Source organism: Parasteatoda tepidariorum, chromosome 2, assembly GCF_043381705.1.
Source record: "Parasteatoda tepidariorum isolate YZ-2023 chromosome 2, CAS_Ptep_4.0, whole genome shotgun sequence".
Classification (NCBI taxonomy): Eukaryota; Metazoa; Arthropoda; class Arachnida; order Araneae; family Theridiidae; genus Parasteatoda; species Parasteatoda tepidariorum.
Window position 1 is genome coordinate 7,001,919 of NC_092205.1, and position 15,896 is coordinate 7,017,814.

General features: G+C 31.1%; 2 protein-coding genes across 3 annotated transcripts in view; one reads left to right on the forward strand and one right to left on the reverse strand.

Moving 5' to 3' along the window:
- The first annotated feature begins 1,013 nt into the window (after window positions 1-1,013).
- LOC107453329 (neurogenic differentiation factor 6-A-like) lies at window positions 1,014-4,377 on the forward strand. Its single transcript, XM_016070107.3, has one exon. The coding sequence runs from the start codon at window positions 1,097-1,099 to the stop codon at window positions 1,886-1,888; it is 792 nt and encodes a 263-aa protein (XP_015925593.1). The 5' UTR covers window positions 1,014-1,096; the 3' UTR covers window positions 1,889-4,377.
- Window positions 4,378-9,162: 4,785 nt separating this feature from the next.
- LOC107453333 (transketolase) overlaps window positions 9,163-15,896 on the reverse strand; it is a 52,428-nt gene continuing 45,694 nt past the window's right edge. For both annotated transcript variants that reach the window (XM_071177103.1, XM_071177104.1), the window contains exons 10-11: window positions 13,881-14,097; window positions 9,163-11,112 (exon numbers count right to left, since the gene is read on the reverse strand). In XM_071177103.1, the coding sequence (XP_071033204.1) occupies window positions 10,946-11,112; window positions 13,881-14,097 (384 nt within the window). In that variant the 3' untranslated portion in view covers window positions 9,163-10,945. The remainder of the gene's footprint in view (window positions 11,113-13,880; window positions 14,098-15,896) is intronic.

Below are 15,896 nucleotides of genomic sequence, written 5' to 3' on the forward strand. Positions count from 1 at the left end.
GGCAAAAGGAATTTTCGCGTGCTAGGGAGAGGTGGTGATTAACAAGAAAAACCGTTAATGTCGTTAACGAGGGAATTAGAAATCATTGGAATAAAGCAAGATTCCAAGGCATCAAGATGATCTGATGTGTCTGGGATGGAAATAATTTTAGCTTTGTTGAAATTGAGTTTTTAATTGGGGTTTTCGGTTTAACTTTTATAGTTTAAACTTTTAAAAATTGTTTTTTAAATAATACTTCTCGAATCAAAAAAGTTTAAATCTAAGGCGTTTAAATTTATTTTGAATTTCAGTTTTAATGTTAAGTTCTGCAAAACTTCTGAGGATTTCATGATTTCCCTCTCATTCACTCACAATAAAAGGATAATTTTATTCCTATAGAAATGTTTGTATTAACATTTCTGTTCCTTATTACAGTCAAAAAGTATAAACTTTTCCTAGTATTGTCACAGTTTTTGTTAGTTGCTATTTCTAACGATCCTATTTATATTTTTACTTTAATATAGATTTGTCAAATACATTCTAAGATTTTATTCTATTTTTGCTGTCCCGCAGTGAATTGATGGTAAAGACACGGTTCCCAGTAGAACACCGAAGTCAAGCATCACTGGCTGCGGTCAGTAAGCGAGAGGGTGATCTCTTTGATCAGCCTGCGTTGCGCGATATCGTTCCTCGTTAGCTGTTCTAAAGTGAAGAGCTGGGCTTCGCTCGTTGGCCGCCCAGCTACCAAAGCGGAGGAGCCATTCTCTTTGCAGGAGATCAAAATTGTAATGGTATGTCTTCGAATCATATTCAGGGATGTTTCCCAGAGAATCGCCAATAGTCCATTGTGCAGCCCTAGTGGGACGTAAATAAAGTACCTACCTACTTATCTAATTCTTGCTTTTCTTAAATTAAAAATTGTATCATACACACGATTACGAAAAGGTTTATTTAGCACTTTTGAATTGAGCTTATTTTACCTTTTTTTATACTACAATAATATTGAAATTGGAAGTTTTTTTTTCCAGGTATATGGCATTTATGAAAGATATATGATTCATTTTTATCATAAAGTGAAAATTCTTAGACGATCGGAAATTCAGTGCTGGAATAAGAGATGAACCGACGAGTACCACAAATCACTGTCCGACAATATTCTGAATGTCGTTTCCCGGCTTCTTTTCACTCCCACTCAGTTTTGAAAACTACAAAGAGAAAACAATCTACTAAATCTCGAGCAGCGAAAACTCGAAACCGTCGATGCAAGGCAAATGCCAGAGAAAGGAACAGAATGCACAGTCTGAACGCTGCTTTGGACAAGCTAAGAGACTACATACCTGTCCGCAGTAAGTCCCAAAAGCTATCGAAGATCGAAACTTTAAGACTTGCCAGAAATTACATCATAGCCTTGTCAGAGACACTGAATAACGACGACATGAACACTGTACTTTTTGCCAGGATACTCTCGAGACAAATGTCCCAGGCCACCAGCAGTTTGATAGCGAGTACTTTTGAGGTACCCAGTAGCAGTTTGAGCACCAGATATATGACTTCAAATCAGCACCTACAGGATGGAAGTCTCAAGTACAATCAAACAAGTGCTACTGTTGAAATCGACAGTTCTAATGATGATTATATGCCTTGCAGTTCTTTAAAAAATCAATTCGAAAGTTCTCTTTTACCATCCATTGATAGCTTGTTTGAAGCAAAAATATCCAACATTGCTATTACCTCAGAGAGTTCAAATATGACCATTCCATCAGAAATGGAAAATATTCAGGATTCAGATTGCCTTGGAATGATGAAGCCAATAAATCAAGAAGAAGTACTGGCACACTTGACGCAGTCTCAAGAAGACCTCTATCTCCCAGAAATAAACAATATTACTCAATTCAGCTTCGATGATTGAGATATAAAAAGTTTGAAATTAATTAAATCAAAACCTGAAATTTTATTTAGCACCATAAGTGATGACTAACTTAGCGGTACCATTATTTAAATTTGAAATATACGCAGCACATTAGCTTATTATATTTCATTTATATTACTACAAGCATAACTTACAAATTTGCACAGACTGACTTGGAGCTCTATAGTTAGTAAGGGTGTCAAAAAATTAACGCAAAGATTTAAATTTGCAGCTATTTTCGCAGTAAATTGTTGGCAACCCTGAAAAAAACAAAACAATTTGACAGCTGAGAGTTTAGGGTTTGTAAAAATGGAGCTTCATACGATACAACAACTTGTTTTCATTATTGAACAATATTTCAAAAATAATTCTGTCATTTCCTAGTCGTGTATTCTCTCGTTTCGGAGATCAGAATTGGCCCCCTAGATCATGTGATTTAACACCATTAGATTTCTTCTTATGGAGTTATATGAAGTTAAAGGTCTATGTCAACAAGCCCACAACCACCTGTGCATTACAAGAGGAAATTAAATACTGCATCAACGAAATTCAGCCACAATTATGCAGAAAGGTCATGAAAAATTTCGACAAAAGAGTGCGCATGTGCCAGCAGATCCGTGGATGCCATTTGCCCGATGTTTTATTCCATAAATAACCCTATGATTCAATGAAAAAATTACAATCTAAAGACTAAAAACTGTGTTTTCTATTTAATTCAAACCTTGCGTTAATTTTGGGACACCCTTAAACTTACAATTCCACACAATTTCATTTATTGTACTGAACAATGAAAGTTTCGCAATTTAACTTGCTGCACTAAACATAACCTACGCAGTTTGACTTGTACTAATTATTAGTAGCAATACTTGTACTAATTATTAGTAGTATTACTTGCACTAATTTTTAACAGTATTACTACTAATAGTAATTTACTTCTCTAGATTCACTTAATATACTAAAAGTTGCTCAGTTTGACATTCTGCAATACTTAATTTTGCCCTTTGACTTATTGCATTAAATATACGAAGTACAATTTGACTTGTTTAATTTTTATCATTTCTGGTTACATATTACTAATTCTTAGTTTAAGAATTATTTTAAAATAGCTGTATTTATTATAAAATAATAACTGCATTCATTATGCATTTATGCATTCGTTGTAATAAATCTTGAGACAAACAAACTCGAAAAAGTTTGAGTTTAAGATGAAAATTCTACAAAAAAAACGTATGATCCTCTTTTTTTTAATTGAAAAACAAGTCATGAAATATCCTAAATTTGTTTATGGTAGCGTCATGAAATACGAACGCATGTTGGTAACTAGATAAAAATCGGCAGGAAGGATGATTAAAGGAATATTTTACTCTCTTATGAAGAAAACCTTTACATTTTTAATAATGTTTTTTATTCTGTTCGAATTTAAGTGAGAGTGACTTAATACTTTCTTCATGTCCCTGCCTTTTTTAAACTCTTTAATTTCATTTATGCATATAAAATAAACTAAGAAAGGTGTGTAATTGAAAATTGCACACTCAGAAACAAAAAAGATGACTTTATAAAGTTTACGAAAATTTATTAGAAAAAACGCACACATTGAAAAATTATTTATTTTGATTTGGTTGTAAATGTTAATTATTTTTTGAAATTTTTTCGATTAAAAAGAAATTATTTCAGTAATAATTTGTTAGAATTTTTACTAAACGCATTGCATACAGATTGTTCCTTAATGGTCGCTCCAAATATATAACTTTACAATTTTAGTCAAAAATAAAGTAATTATTAAAGATCGCAAATTAAGCGTCAATAACACAAAAACATAAACGACATCTCACTCCCATTCAGGAAAGCGGGACTGAAAACATCATTTTTAACTGCTGAAGGAAACAGAAAGTGATTAAGATGAATAATGCAAAACGCTTCATCAGGCAATAAAACATGGTTTAATGTTTCTCATACTTCCTTCATCAATAGTAGTTCTACAATATGAGATAACAGTTTTTTTTTCTCACCTGCTTTAATAATTACTTGCTACTCTAAATGTTTAAATCTTATTTTAATTTCATTTTTGACAAGGATTCTAAAAATATATATTGGGGACGATCATTACAGAACTTTGTCTGGAAAAAAATATCAGACTATTTAAAAAAAGAAAAAGGAAAAAGAAAGGATGATATCTTGTACTTATGACTCTTTTTTTTCTCCACCCTTTTCATATTTTGCAAGAAACATTGTAAAAAAAATTAAACTTTGTATAAATCATTCACAGTTCCGTTAGTACAAAACTCATGCACTGTTTCAAATTATCCATATTTTTATGTAATATATCTAAGATGCATGTTATGGAAATATTGCATTATGTAATGTATTTTTATAATATTTCCCGTCCAAGATTTTTATTGAGTGGGACAATACTCTGTAAAATATTAAAATAATTTAGATATGAGACTTGGTTCACATTATGCGATCAGGTGCTGATTTCGATTTTTAAATTACAGGGAAAAAATAGTAAAATAATCAACTATTTCAAAATTTTATCACAATAAATGAAGTAATAAACAAATATCATTAAAAAACTGTACTAATTTCAGTCTCATAATAAATTTGCTACTTTTAAATTTTTTGTAACTAGCTAGTGCCTTCTATATTTAGTCTACCATTTAATTAATATTCTAATTCCTGAAAAATATCTTTATGCATGCTTCAAAAAAAAATTTAATAACACCTTTGCAGAATTTTAAGACAATTTTTTTATATTTATATTTCTCATAATAATGCTATACAAAAGTTTGCAACCCAATTTTTGTTTCAAATATTAGTATTTGCATATGAATAGTGAGTAGATATGACGTCAATCATATTGAATTGTGAGAGATTTGATCTGCCGTTATTCTGACTCACTTTGCTTAAGCGAAACTTAAAGTCGAATTCTGAAATTAGGTGCTTAGGTACAATGCATATAATTCATGCAATAATATTTCATATGCTTTTCTCTAATCATATACTGCCCTAAATCAGACTTGCAGTGTTTACTACTATGAAATAGGAAAACGGTTGTGGTTAAAGAAATACTTCTTGCTGCAAATTAATGTGAAAGAGCAAGATCTTTTCCTCCAAACTTGCTGTTTTTTGTACGAAATTCTTTTAACAGATGGCGCTGCATGTAGTAAACCTGTTTTAATAAAAAAAAAATTTCTAATTGTTAATTGTAATCGTTTTTTTTAAATCTCATTTGAATGTTGCATCTTCTATCGCTGTAATAATATAGAGATGTGAAAAGAAAAACAACTGAAAATAATATAAAAATTTTTTAGAGATTTTTATCTGGATGTAAATAACGTTATGATATTTTGAAATGTCTACCATCAGCTATAATCGGAGAACGAAATTTTTATAGATCTAAACACGCAACGAAAAAAATGATGAAAGAAACTTGCAGCGATATACATTGGACAACATTTGAATTAAAAATAGTAACTCGGGAAGAAATATTTAATTTTTTTATTTTATTTTATAACCGTCGTTGAACAGCCGACCCAATTTTTGAGTTTACGGCTACCAATGTTCATATCCGTAGCCTAGTAGTTTTGAACTCAATCCAAAAAACAAGGGAACTCCTGGATCAAGTAATAGGCGAAATAACCATGAAATTCTCCCACGGTTAGTTTGATAGCTAGAGGACTCTAACCATGATCCGTCTATCACTGAGGATATTTTACGTCAGCAATGTGGTCGGTGCAAGCCTGGTGCGGAATTTGTATAGAACAGTCATCGCTGGGATTCGAATCCGGTTCACCTCATTGTGGGGCGAACTCTCTATCCCCTGAGCCATCAAGCCTTAATATTTATGTCGTGTCGCATGAGTTTTAACTATTTTCCCGTTATAAATTTTTGAAGCCATTAGTTGGAGCCGTAGTAGCTTAGGGGATTGAGTTTTCGCCTCTTCATGTGGTGAGCCGGATTCGAATCTGAGCGATGGCTGGTCGATTCGAATTCTGCATTCGGCAAGCATCGAGAACAGAGCTAATGTAAAATATCCTTAGTGGTTGACGGATCATGAGTTAGAGTCCCCGTGCTGTCAAGCTGACCGTTTGAGGGTTTCGTAGTTTTCCTCTCCGTGTAACGCAAATGTGGGTTATTTCGAGCAAAATGTCCTCCAGGAAGGCAAATTTCTCCAACTTCTTGATAAAGGAGTTCCCTTGTTTTCTGGATTGGGTTCAAAATTATACAGCTACTGAGTTTGAACATTGGAAGTCGTAAACCCACAATTGGTTCAACGAAGGTTATGAAACCATTAGTTGAAATTGAAGCACCTTGTATATTCTCTGCTTATTCTTTAACTCATAAGCTCATAAGAAAGAAGAGCGGTATGAAGATAATTTTATTCGCAGAGAAAACTCTTCATAAGAATATTCAAGTGAATTTCTTAGAAATTATCGCAGGTGCTTTTTTATTCCTCGGCAGTATACAAAGTTGTAATGACTTTTAGACTAATAACATTAATCAAAATATTTTCCAATGTTTTCTCTGAATTAGAAGATTTATGTTTAAGGAATCACATGAAGACATTTTTTGACATACAGGCCAACTCCATCTTTCTTTATTTTGGTCCACATCGAATTTAAATTTATTGAGTTTACAGTAATTATTTTTCTTATCTCATCTTAATTGCTGTGTTCGTTGCTTCTGAAATAATATCAAGATGTTTTTATAAGTAGAGTCAAACCCCGCTATAGTGAACCTTCAAGGGACCGAAATTTTGGTTCACTATAACCGGGAGTTCACTATATCCGTTTCTCAAAAAATTTAACTAGTGGCTTCCAAACTCCTCCCTTTTATTACACATTATTCAAATAAATGACTGAAANCGCAAATTAAGCGTCAATAACACAAAAACATAAACGACATCTCACTCCCATTCAGGAAAGCGGGACTGAAAACATCATTTTTAACTGCTGAGGGAAACAGAAAGTGATTAAGATGAATAATGCAAAACGCTTCATCGGGCAATAAAACATGGTTTAATGTTTCTCATACTTCCTTCATCAATAGTAGTTCTACAATATGAGATAACAGTTTTTTTTTCTCACCTGCTTTAATAATTACTTGCTACTCTAAATGTTTAAATCTTATTTTAATTTCATTTTTGACAAGGATTCTAAAAATATATATTGGGGACGATCATTACAGAACTTTGTCTGGAAAAAAATATCAGACTATTTAAAAAAAGAAAAAGGAAAAAGAAAGGATGATATCTTGTACTTATGACTCTTTTTTTCCACGCTTTCCATATTTTGCAAGAAACATTGTAAAAAAAATTAAACTTTGTATAAATCATTCGCAGTTCCGTTAGTACAAAACTCATGCATAGTTATAAGGACTGTTTCAAATTATCCATATTTTTGTGTAATATATCTAAGATGCATGTTATGGAAATATTGCATTATGTAATGTATTTTTTTAATATTTCCCGTCCAAGATTTTTATTGAGTGGGACAATACTCTGTAAAATATTAAAATAATTTAGATATGAGGTTTGGTTCTCATTATGCGATCAGATGCTGATTTCGATTTTCAAATTATAAGGAAAAAGTAGTAAAATAATCAACTATTTCAATGTTTAATCACAATAAGTGAAGTAAGAAATAAATATCATTAAAAAATTGTACTATTTTTAGTCTTATAATAAATTTGCTACTTTTAAGTTTTTTTTTGTATAGAACTCTCTTGCTAGTGCCTTCTTATAAACTATTATTGTTTAGTCAGTGGCTTCAAATTAACTAGTTTTTAAAAAAATAAAATGTTTCATATATTTGGCCAATATTTAGTTTACCATTTAAATAATATTCTAATTCCTGAAAAATATCTTTATGCATACTTAAAAAAACAAAAATTTAATAACACTTTTGCGGATTTTTAAGACAATTTTTTTACAATTTAGGCTACCAATATTCATATCCGTAGCCTTGCAATTTTGAACCCAATCCAAGAAACAAAGGATCAAGTATTGGGCGAAATTTTCCTTTGTAGAGGACTTTTCGATTAAAATAGCCCACATTTGCATTACATAGAGAGGAAAACCATGAAATTCTCTCACGGTTAGTCTGATGGCTAGAGAATTCTAACCATGATCCGTAGAGTACCACTGATGATATTTTACTTCAGCAATGTGGTCGGTGGAAGCCTGGTGCGGAATATGTATTGAACAGCTTTTGTTGGAATTCGAGCCCGGTTCACCTCATTGGGGGGGGGGGCGAACTCTCTATCCCCCTAGCCACCAAGCCTCAATATTTATGTCGTGTCGCGTGAGTTTCAACTATTTTCCAGTTATAAATTTTTGAAACCATTAGTTGGAGCCGTAAAAGCTCAGGGGAAAGAGTATTCGCCTCTCCATGTTGTGAGCTGTTTTCGAATCCGAGCGATGGCTGGTCGATTCGAATTTTACACTCGGCACGAATCGAGAGCAGAGCTAGCGTAGAATATCCTTAGTGGTTGACGGATCATGAGTTAGAGTCCCCGTGCTGTCAAGCTAACCGGTTGAGGTTTTCGTAGTTTTCCTCTCCATGTAACGCAAATGTGGATTATTTCGATCAAAATGTCCTCCAGGAAGGCAAATTTCACCCAATACTTGATTCAGGAGTTCCCTTGTTTTCTGGATCGGGTTCAAAATTACATGGCTACTGAGTTGAACATTGATAGACGTAAACCCACTATTGGGTTGACAGTTCAACGACGGTTATGAAACCATTAGTTGAAATCGAAGCACCTTATATATTCTTTGACTATTCATGAACTCATAAGCTCATAAAAGAGAAGGTATTGAACATATCCGTATGAAGATGATTTTATTCAGAGAAAAAAAAATCTTAATAAGAATATTCAAGTGGATTTCTTAGAAATTATCGCAGGTGCTTTTTTATTCCTCGGCAGTATACAAAGTTGTAATGACTTTTAGACTAATAACATTAATCAAAATAATTTCCAATGTTTTCTCTAAATTAGAAGATTCGTGTTTAAGGAATCATATGAAGACATTTTTTGACATACAGGCCAACTCCATCTTTGTTCATTTTGGTCCACATTGTATTAAAATTTATTGATTTTATAGTAATTATTTTCCTTACCTCATCTTAATTGCTGTGTTCATTGTTTCAGAAATAAGATCAAGAAGTTTTAATAAGTATATAGAAATAGCTTGAACGAATATGGAAGTGAGACTAAGTGTACATTTTTAATAAATGGAGGTAGACCACGATTGAAAATAAAAGGCTCTCACGTATATAGCACATCTTTGTTATTTATTTAACATCAATACACCATTAGGAATTTCAGTTTCAGTAAATATTCCAAACAAAAAAAAAAATCATTACCTCCTTCATTACCTACTTTAATATCTGGTGAATAGTTTTTTTTTTAAGAAACAATTAAAAACTCAATAATTATCCTTTAAATAAATATAAATTTAACTAAGTTAAAATGGCTGGTACATTTTATAACATATTATTGAAGCCTCAAAATAATTACGAGGAAAATAAAAAATAGTGGAAGAAAGTTTAAAATGACTTTTCCGAAAAAGAAAACTGAGATTTCTTATTGAAAATACTATTTATGCAATTAAAATCTTTTTTTTTTAACTTAGTCATAAATAAATTTTAACTTAGTCTGGAAATTTAAAGACCAAACATTAAATAAGTCTTTAAAATTTGAAGATCTCAAACGAGAGAGGTACTCAGAGTGAGGGAAGTTTCGAATATCATTAAACAGAAACAGTTGTCTTGGAAAGACTCTTTTTTCGTTTCAAATTAAAACTGCAAACGCTATGACTCAAACAGTTTAAATGAATTTCGTTAATTGGAAGCTTTCGTAAACACTCGTAAAGACAGGGCATAGTCTTCATTTAGACTTTAAAGACACTTTGCACAAGTTCACTAAAATGTAACTTGAAGCTTTATTCACTTAGCTTTACTATTAAGAAAATTTAAAGAGAGAAAAATGTAGTTTCAATGAAATCGATGAGAATGTCTTAGAAACAAAACTGTGAAATATTTCTTAGAATACTACTACAATACTACAATAGACTTTTATAGATTGCGAGATGTAACATAGCAAGTTTTATTAGAATAAAAATAATCGTGAAATATATAACATCTTTGTAACAAAATAGACCTTTTAGAGTAGATAAAGAGAGTTTTTATGAAGCGTGATACACTTCCTTTTCTTCGTTTGGCTAAAGAATGTATTCTCGAATTTTTCAAGCCTCTCATTCCATTATAAAAAGAATATTAAAACTTTGAAGCACTTGTGTGTCATTTTCTAATTTTCTTTCAAAAATTCATTGTGAGTCAACAAAAGACGTAAATGTAACCAATATTTTTTACTATAACATCTGCAAAGATAATATATTTGCTGAACATCTATTCTATTTTTTTCTATTATTGATCTGCTTATTTCAGGCATAGGAAACGCATTCTCTACAATATTGCACTAGCATTCATAGCAATTGTTTCCCTGATATTTATAATCATTATATTCAACTACAGATTAATAAGATTCATGTTTGTATTTACTTAGTAAAGTGCAAAAGAAGAATTTATTCAAATCTCAGAATTGAAACACATTCCAAACTTTCAAATGTTATACAGCACCATTGATTTGGCTTACATTAAGAGGATAACTAAATAAGGTAACTAAGACAGTCACATTCAATGGATTGAAATAGTCATATTTAGATTTTTTACAATAGTCGTATTTCACTCTCCAGGCGTTGAGATCCTAGGATAAATTGTACGGAAATTTACCGTCAACGCACTATTTTTCCATTTAATAACATTAAGTTTTTTACTACAGGCAAGACTGCATATAAAAGTTCGGAAAAATCTTCAGAAGGCTAAATTATTAAGACATGCACATTTGAATGAGTGAGATACCCATATTCGAATGATTGATAAAGTTTCCACACTGTGAACATTAAGATAGTCACGAAAAGTGCATTCTTCTTTCACTAATCTCTTGCTTCGAATGTTTTTTTTATACAAAAATGAATTTTGTGAATTCCAGATGCTACAGCATTTCTTTGACAGCTTCAATTATGCATCTCGCACTGATTCCAAACATGTCCATGAGAGCCTCTCCTGGACCACTCCTTGGCAGACCCGATACTGCCAGCCTTTTCAGAATGATGTCCTTTTCCATGGACGTCGCTTCACTCACGGCATCTCCTATTCCACCTGTTCATAAAAATATTCGGAGTAAGAGTGATATTAAATTAGTTCAATGCATTTAATTATATGAATTATATGATTTATCAGTGATTTAACATACAAATCCCTTCATGTTTAAAAAGTATTAAAAGTAAAGTAATATAAAATTCAAAAACCACCCTATCAAGTGTGTATAAAAATGTCAATTTTTATTTATTTATTTTTAGCAGCAGCACTTGATACATATATCATTCATCACTGGAGCATGCAAACACTCCACGGAGATATACTATGAGAATAAACATTGAACATAAATTAACATCTAATTAAACATATAACATAAAAATACTAAAAGATTATAAGCATTTAAAACATTCGAGCATTAAAAACATTGTTTTTATTCATTTATTTATTTTGGTACTTGTTAATGGGCCACATTACATGGTTTGATCTAACTCACACAACTCAACCACAATTCTAAGTTTCTTATTTATTCTATAATAGGAAACTTATACTGGACTGGAAACTTAGAATTCATAGGATACATTATTATACAGGATATAGCTTATAAATAGTTATATCATTACATTATTATACTAATTATTTATAATAATATAATAATTATATTATTATAAATAATTATATTATTATATTAATATTATTATAAATAAGTATATTATTATATTAATATTATTATAAATAATTATATTATTTTAATATAATTATACTGGATCTAACTTATAAACAGGATAAGAAATTTAGAATTAATAGGAATAGGAAACCTATTCCTATTAATTCTAAGTTTCCTATCCAGAAAGATTTCTATAAATTATGAAAGCTCACTGATTGAGTGGAAAGGTTACTTAACTGCTAGGAAAACGTTTTTTTTTTCTCAGAAATGTTACTGATATAAAATGGAAACATTAGCCCAGTATACTATACAGGGATTGCAATCATAACAAGTTTTCAAACTTGAATCATTGAATCCTTTAAAATGATACTTAGCGTGTTTCATCAACGAAACTGAGAAATAAACTAAGAAGCAAAAATTAAGAGGTGCATAGAACTGCTTTGATGATGCGTAAAAGCGTCATTTTTATATTTAACGATATTTCTTAAAAATATCAAATAATTAATTTATAATAATTTGTTGGACATTATTTTAAAATTTCATATGATTAAATACAAAGCTTATCTTTTGACACTTATGCTAATAATAAACACTTTACGCTATTTAGCTGCAATTTCTTCAGAGACAAGTGCGTTCTTTAGTAATCCATGTAAAAAAAATCTAGTATTGATGGCGAAAATAAAAATATTTAAACCAACTAGACTTGAAAATAACCAGTCGTGACGAGGCGAGTCAACCAAAAAAAAAAAAAAGAAAGAAAAGAAGAAAAAAAAACTTCGACTTAAATTTCTCTATTTCCTCTATTAATAATTTCCGATCGATTTTTAAAAATAGTTAAATTTTAAAATTACATCAGTGTAGTCTGTCTGGAAAATAGAATTTTTATTAAAATATTAAAATGTCCAAAATTTGAAATTCTGATCTTTCAGAATCCATCGATTTTGGGGTGGAAAGATTCACGTGAAAGGTGAGTTTCGTTTTTAACAACTGACATATTTCAAAGTTGTAAAGTATACATTATTTTGCCTCCCCAAATGTTTTTACTTAAAGTTCTGTTAATATCACTGTGTTTAACTAAATTTTGTCACATACTTATATTATTTTTTATTATAGATTTAACTTTTTTTATATCAATAGAATATTTTTAATGTGAATTTTTTTAAAAATATAATTCATTCCAAGCAAAAACATTTTTTTCAAAAAGTGTCTATTAAATGAAGAGGACCTGTCGATATCGGTCACCGACTCATTAGGTTTGAGGACAAAAATGACTACCAAGTTATAAGAGTCTATCGGCCACTGGCTACTTAAATTAAAATTTAAATTTTCAGCTCATCTTAGTTGGATAGTACACTGTATAAAAATTCCGAGCCACGTTGCACCAAAAATTAGTATTCATTTGCTGGCTACATTAAAATTGGAGCTCAATTTCACCATATTTTGTTATTTTTACTAGCTCCAAATGCCAGTAGAAGATTGCACCAAAAGTAGCTGGTTTGAAGAAACAAAACATCTATTTTCTTTTTATTTCTTTTATAAAAGTAGAGGAAGGTTACACCATTATTAAATATTTTTAAAGAGCTCAAATGCAGGCCAAGGTATAGCTATTTGCAGTAACAAAACTACTTACCGTAAGAAGTCATTTTATGATAAACCTCTAACCATTTTATGCCGTCAACCAAATTTGAAAAGGATACATAAAAAGAAATGAACTTAAATTCATGTAAATGTGCCCTTTACCTAACTAAATAAGTGGAAACTCGAAACAACATGCATGAGTCGTCCTGAAACACCGAGACGGAGTTTTAAGAAAACATGGCGTCGTAAACAAATATCGTTTAGTTTACAGTCACCGTCAAAGTTTTGCGTCTCTTACCAAATTTTGGTGCAGTCAGTTACACCGTGGAAATATTTCTCGATCGTACTTCACAATTTATGGTGCAACTGAAATAAAATGATCTCTCTCTCTCTCTCTCTGTTTAACGTCCTGTTAACTGAACTTTAGGATAATAAGAAACTTTGCACCAAATACTGGTTAAGGATTTACCGAATTTTTTAAAGTGTAACGGAGAGAATTTGATCAAAATCTTCTTTAAATAGTTGGTTACTTCGCAAATTTTTTCCTGAACACCGTGAAGAAGTCATTGATCTCCTGTTTTCCTACCTTGGGGGTAATGATCTTCAACTGTGACGATATTTCCCGAACATTCTCTGCCGTGGATGAGAATCGAATCCCTGTCAATCGGTTTCAGTGTGAATGGATCCATCACTCTGACGTGGATGTCTTCTTTTGACAGTTCATCGGCGGCTCTCAGAGACTCGTGCAACGTCACTCCTGAAGCTATCACCAGAACCCGATCGCTGTCGGACCTTTTAACGATCTGCAAATAAAATAAAAATAGTTGTTAGCCTTGTGGGGAGTATGTTATCGACTATGTCATCTATGCAAAGGTACCGCAACATAGAATCGAGTTAACATGTCATATAGAGTGAATTGGAATTGTATTTTTGTAGTGGTAGACGCACTACAATACTCCTCCAACAAAATTTTATCTGTTAGAATATAGTTTTATTGAATTCGATGCATGGGATACCACTAGTTGATTCATTGCTGTTTTGTGAGAAGCCGGGAATTCAGTGTTAAGATCACCGTACTTTTGAGTGCTGATCGTGAGAGCCTCACGGTCATGGCCTCTCCTGCGTTGTCATGAGCAGTCGAGTGTATACAGGAAGACGTTGTGCGTGATAGAGACTGAGTAGCAACAGCGCAAGGAGTTGGATAATATCGCAGTCACAAGCTGCAAGTTAACTGTTCAATGTGGACCATCCATCGAAGTAGTTGGCGTGTTCAAATCGAAGTGGCAGTTTCTGTCAAGGTAAGCGTTTTCCCATCACGTCCGGGTCACCAATGTGGGAAAAGGAGTTATCGACAATTTCAACCTTCATCTATGAAAGGTACCCCGACATAGAATGGAGTTAACATGTCTAATATACCAGTGAATTGGAATTGTATTTTTGTAGTGGTAGACACACTACAGCCTGAGCCAAAAAGAAAAGTACCTTTTTGAACAAAAAAATAATAAAATAATTTGCTAAAAATATGGAAAAAATAGGGAAAATAATAAAGATTAATGAAAAGAGAAGACAAAGAAAATTATTAAAATAAAATATTTTTAAAAAATATTAAAAAAATATTTAAAAAAAATTTAAATTATACGTATATAAAATAAAATAAATAAGATAAAATATTAATTAATTAAAATTATAAAATTAAGTAAATAAAATTATTAAGATCATTATTAGAGAAGGTTTTTCTAGGATTATCAGTAATAATCAAGCATTTTTAGAATTTATTAAACAAAATAAAATTAATTTCACTGCGACTTTTGATTTTTAGGATCTTTTCAATAGCATTCCCCTTTCTATACTAATCTTTAATAAGATGTTGTTTTGAGTTTGAGTTATTGAGTTAGTTGTTTTGATTATTAGGAAATTCTAATTATTTTTTTTATCTTTTTAGTAATTATCTTTAAAATGGAAAATGTATTTTTATTCCAATTGATTAAATACCACAAGGAGCTAATTTTTCATCTCTCTTAACGAACTTATTCTGACACTTTTATGAAAAAAATATACTCAATATTAAATTCGTTTTTAGATTTATTGATGTTTTAATTATTTTTAATTTTAAAACCTTAAACAATTTTGTCAAATAGAAATTACCCCCGAGGAACTTGCTTCTTAATCATGATATTTTAAATCATTCTTGAAAGATTCCGGTGCGTGTAAGTTCATTTGAATTCGCTACTCATTTTATAGATTTCGTTTTACGTTTTGTTCTGTATTTTATTTACATTTTATATTCTCTTTTTTGATATATTTTTACTTAATGTGCTCTATTTTTGTACTAGTTTTTTTGAGTGCACCTTACACTATTGTATTGATATTTTGAAATCGGCCTACATCATAGATTCTCAACCTTTTTAACGTTACCGCCCCCTTAAGGAGCAAAAATCATTTCAACGCCCCCCTTTGTAAAAATCCAGTTATTTAGTTTAGAGCAAGGTGACGGAGCGAGGTGTGCTGAATTATAAGAGGCAACATTAAGCAATTTATTAAGAGTTACATTTGTTTGGTTTTTAAAACAAATAATGTGTACATTAACTCGATACTTTTCTCA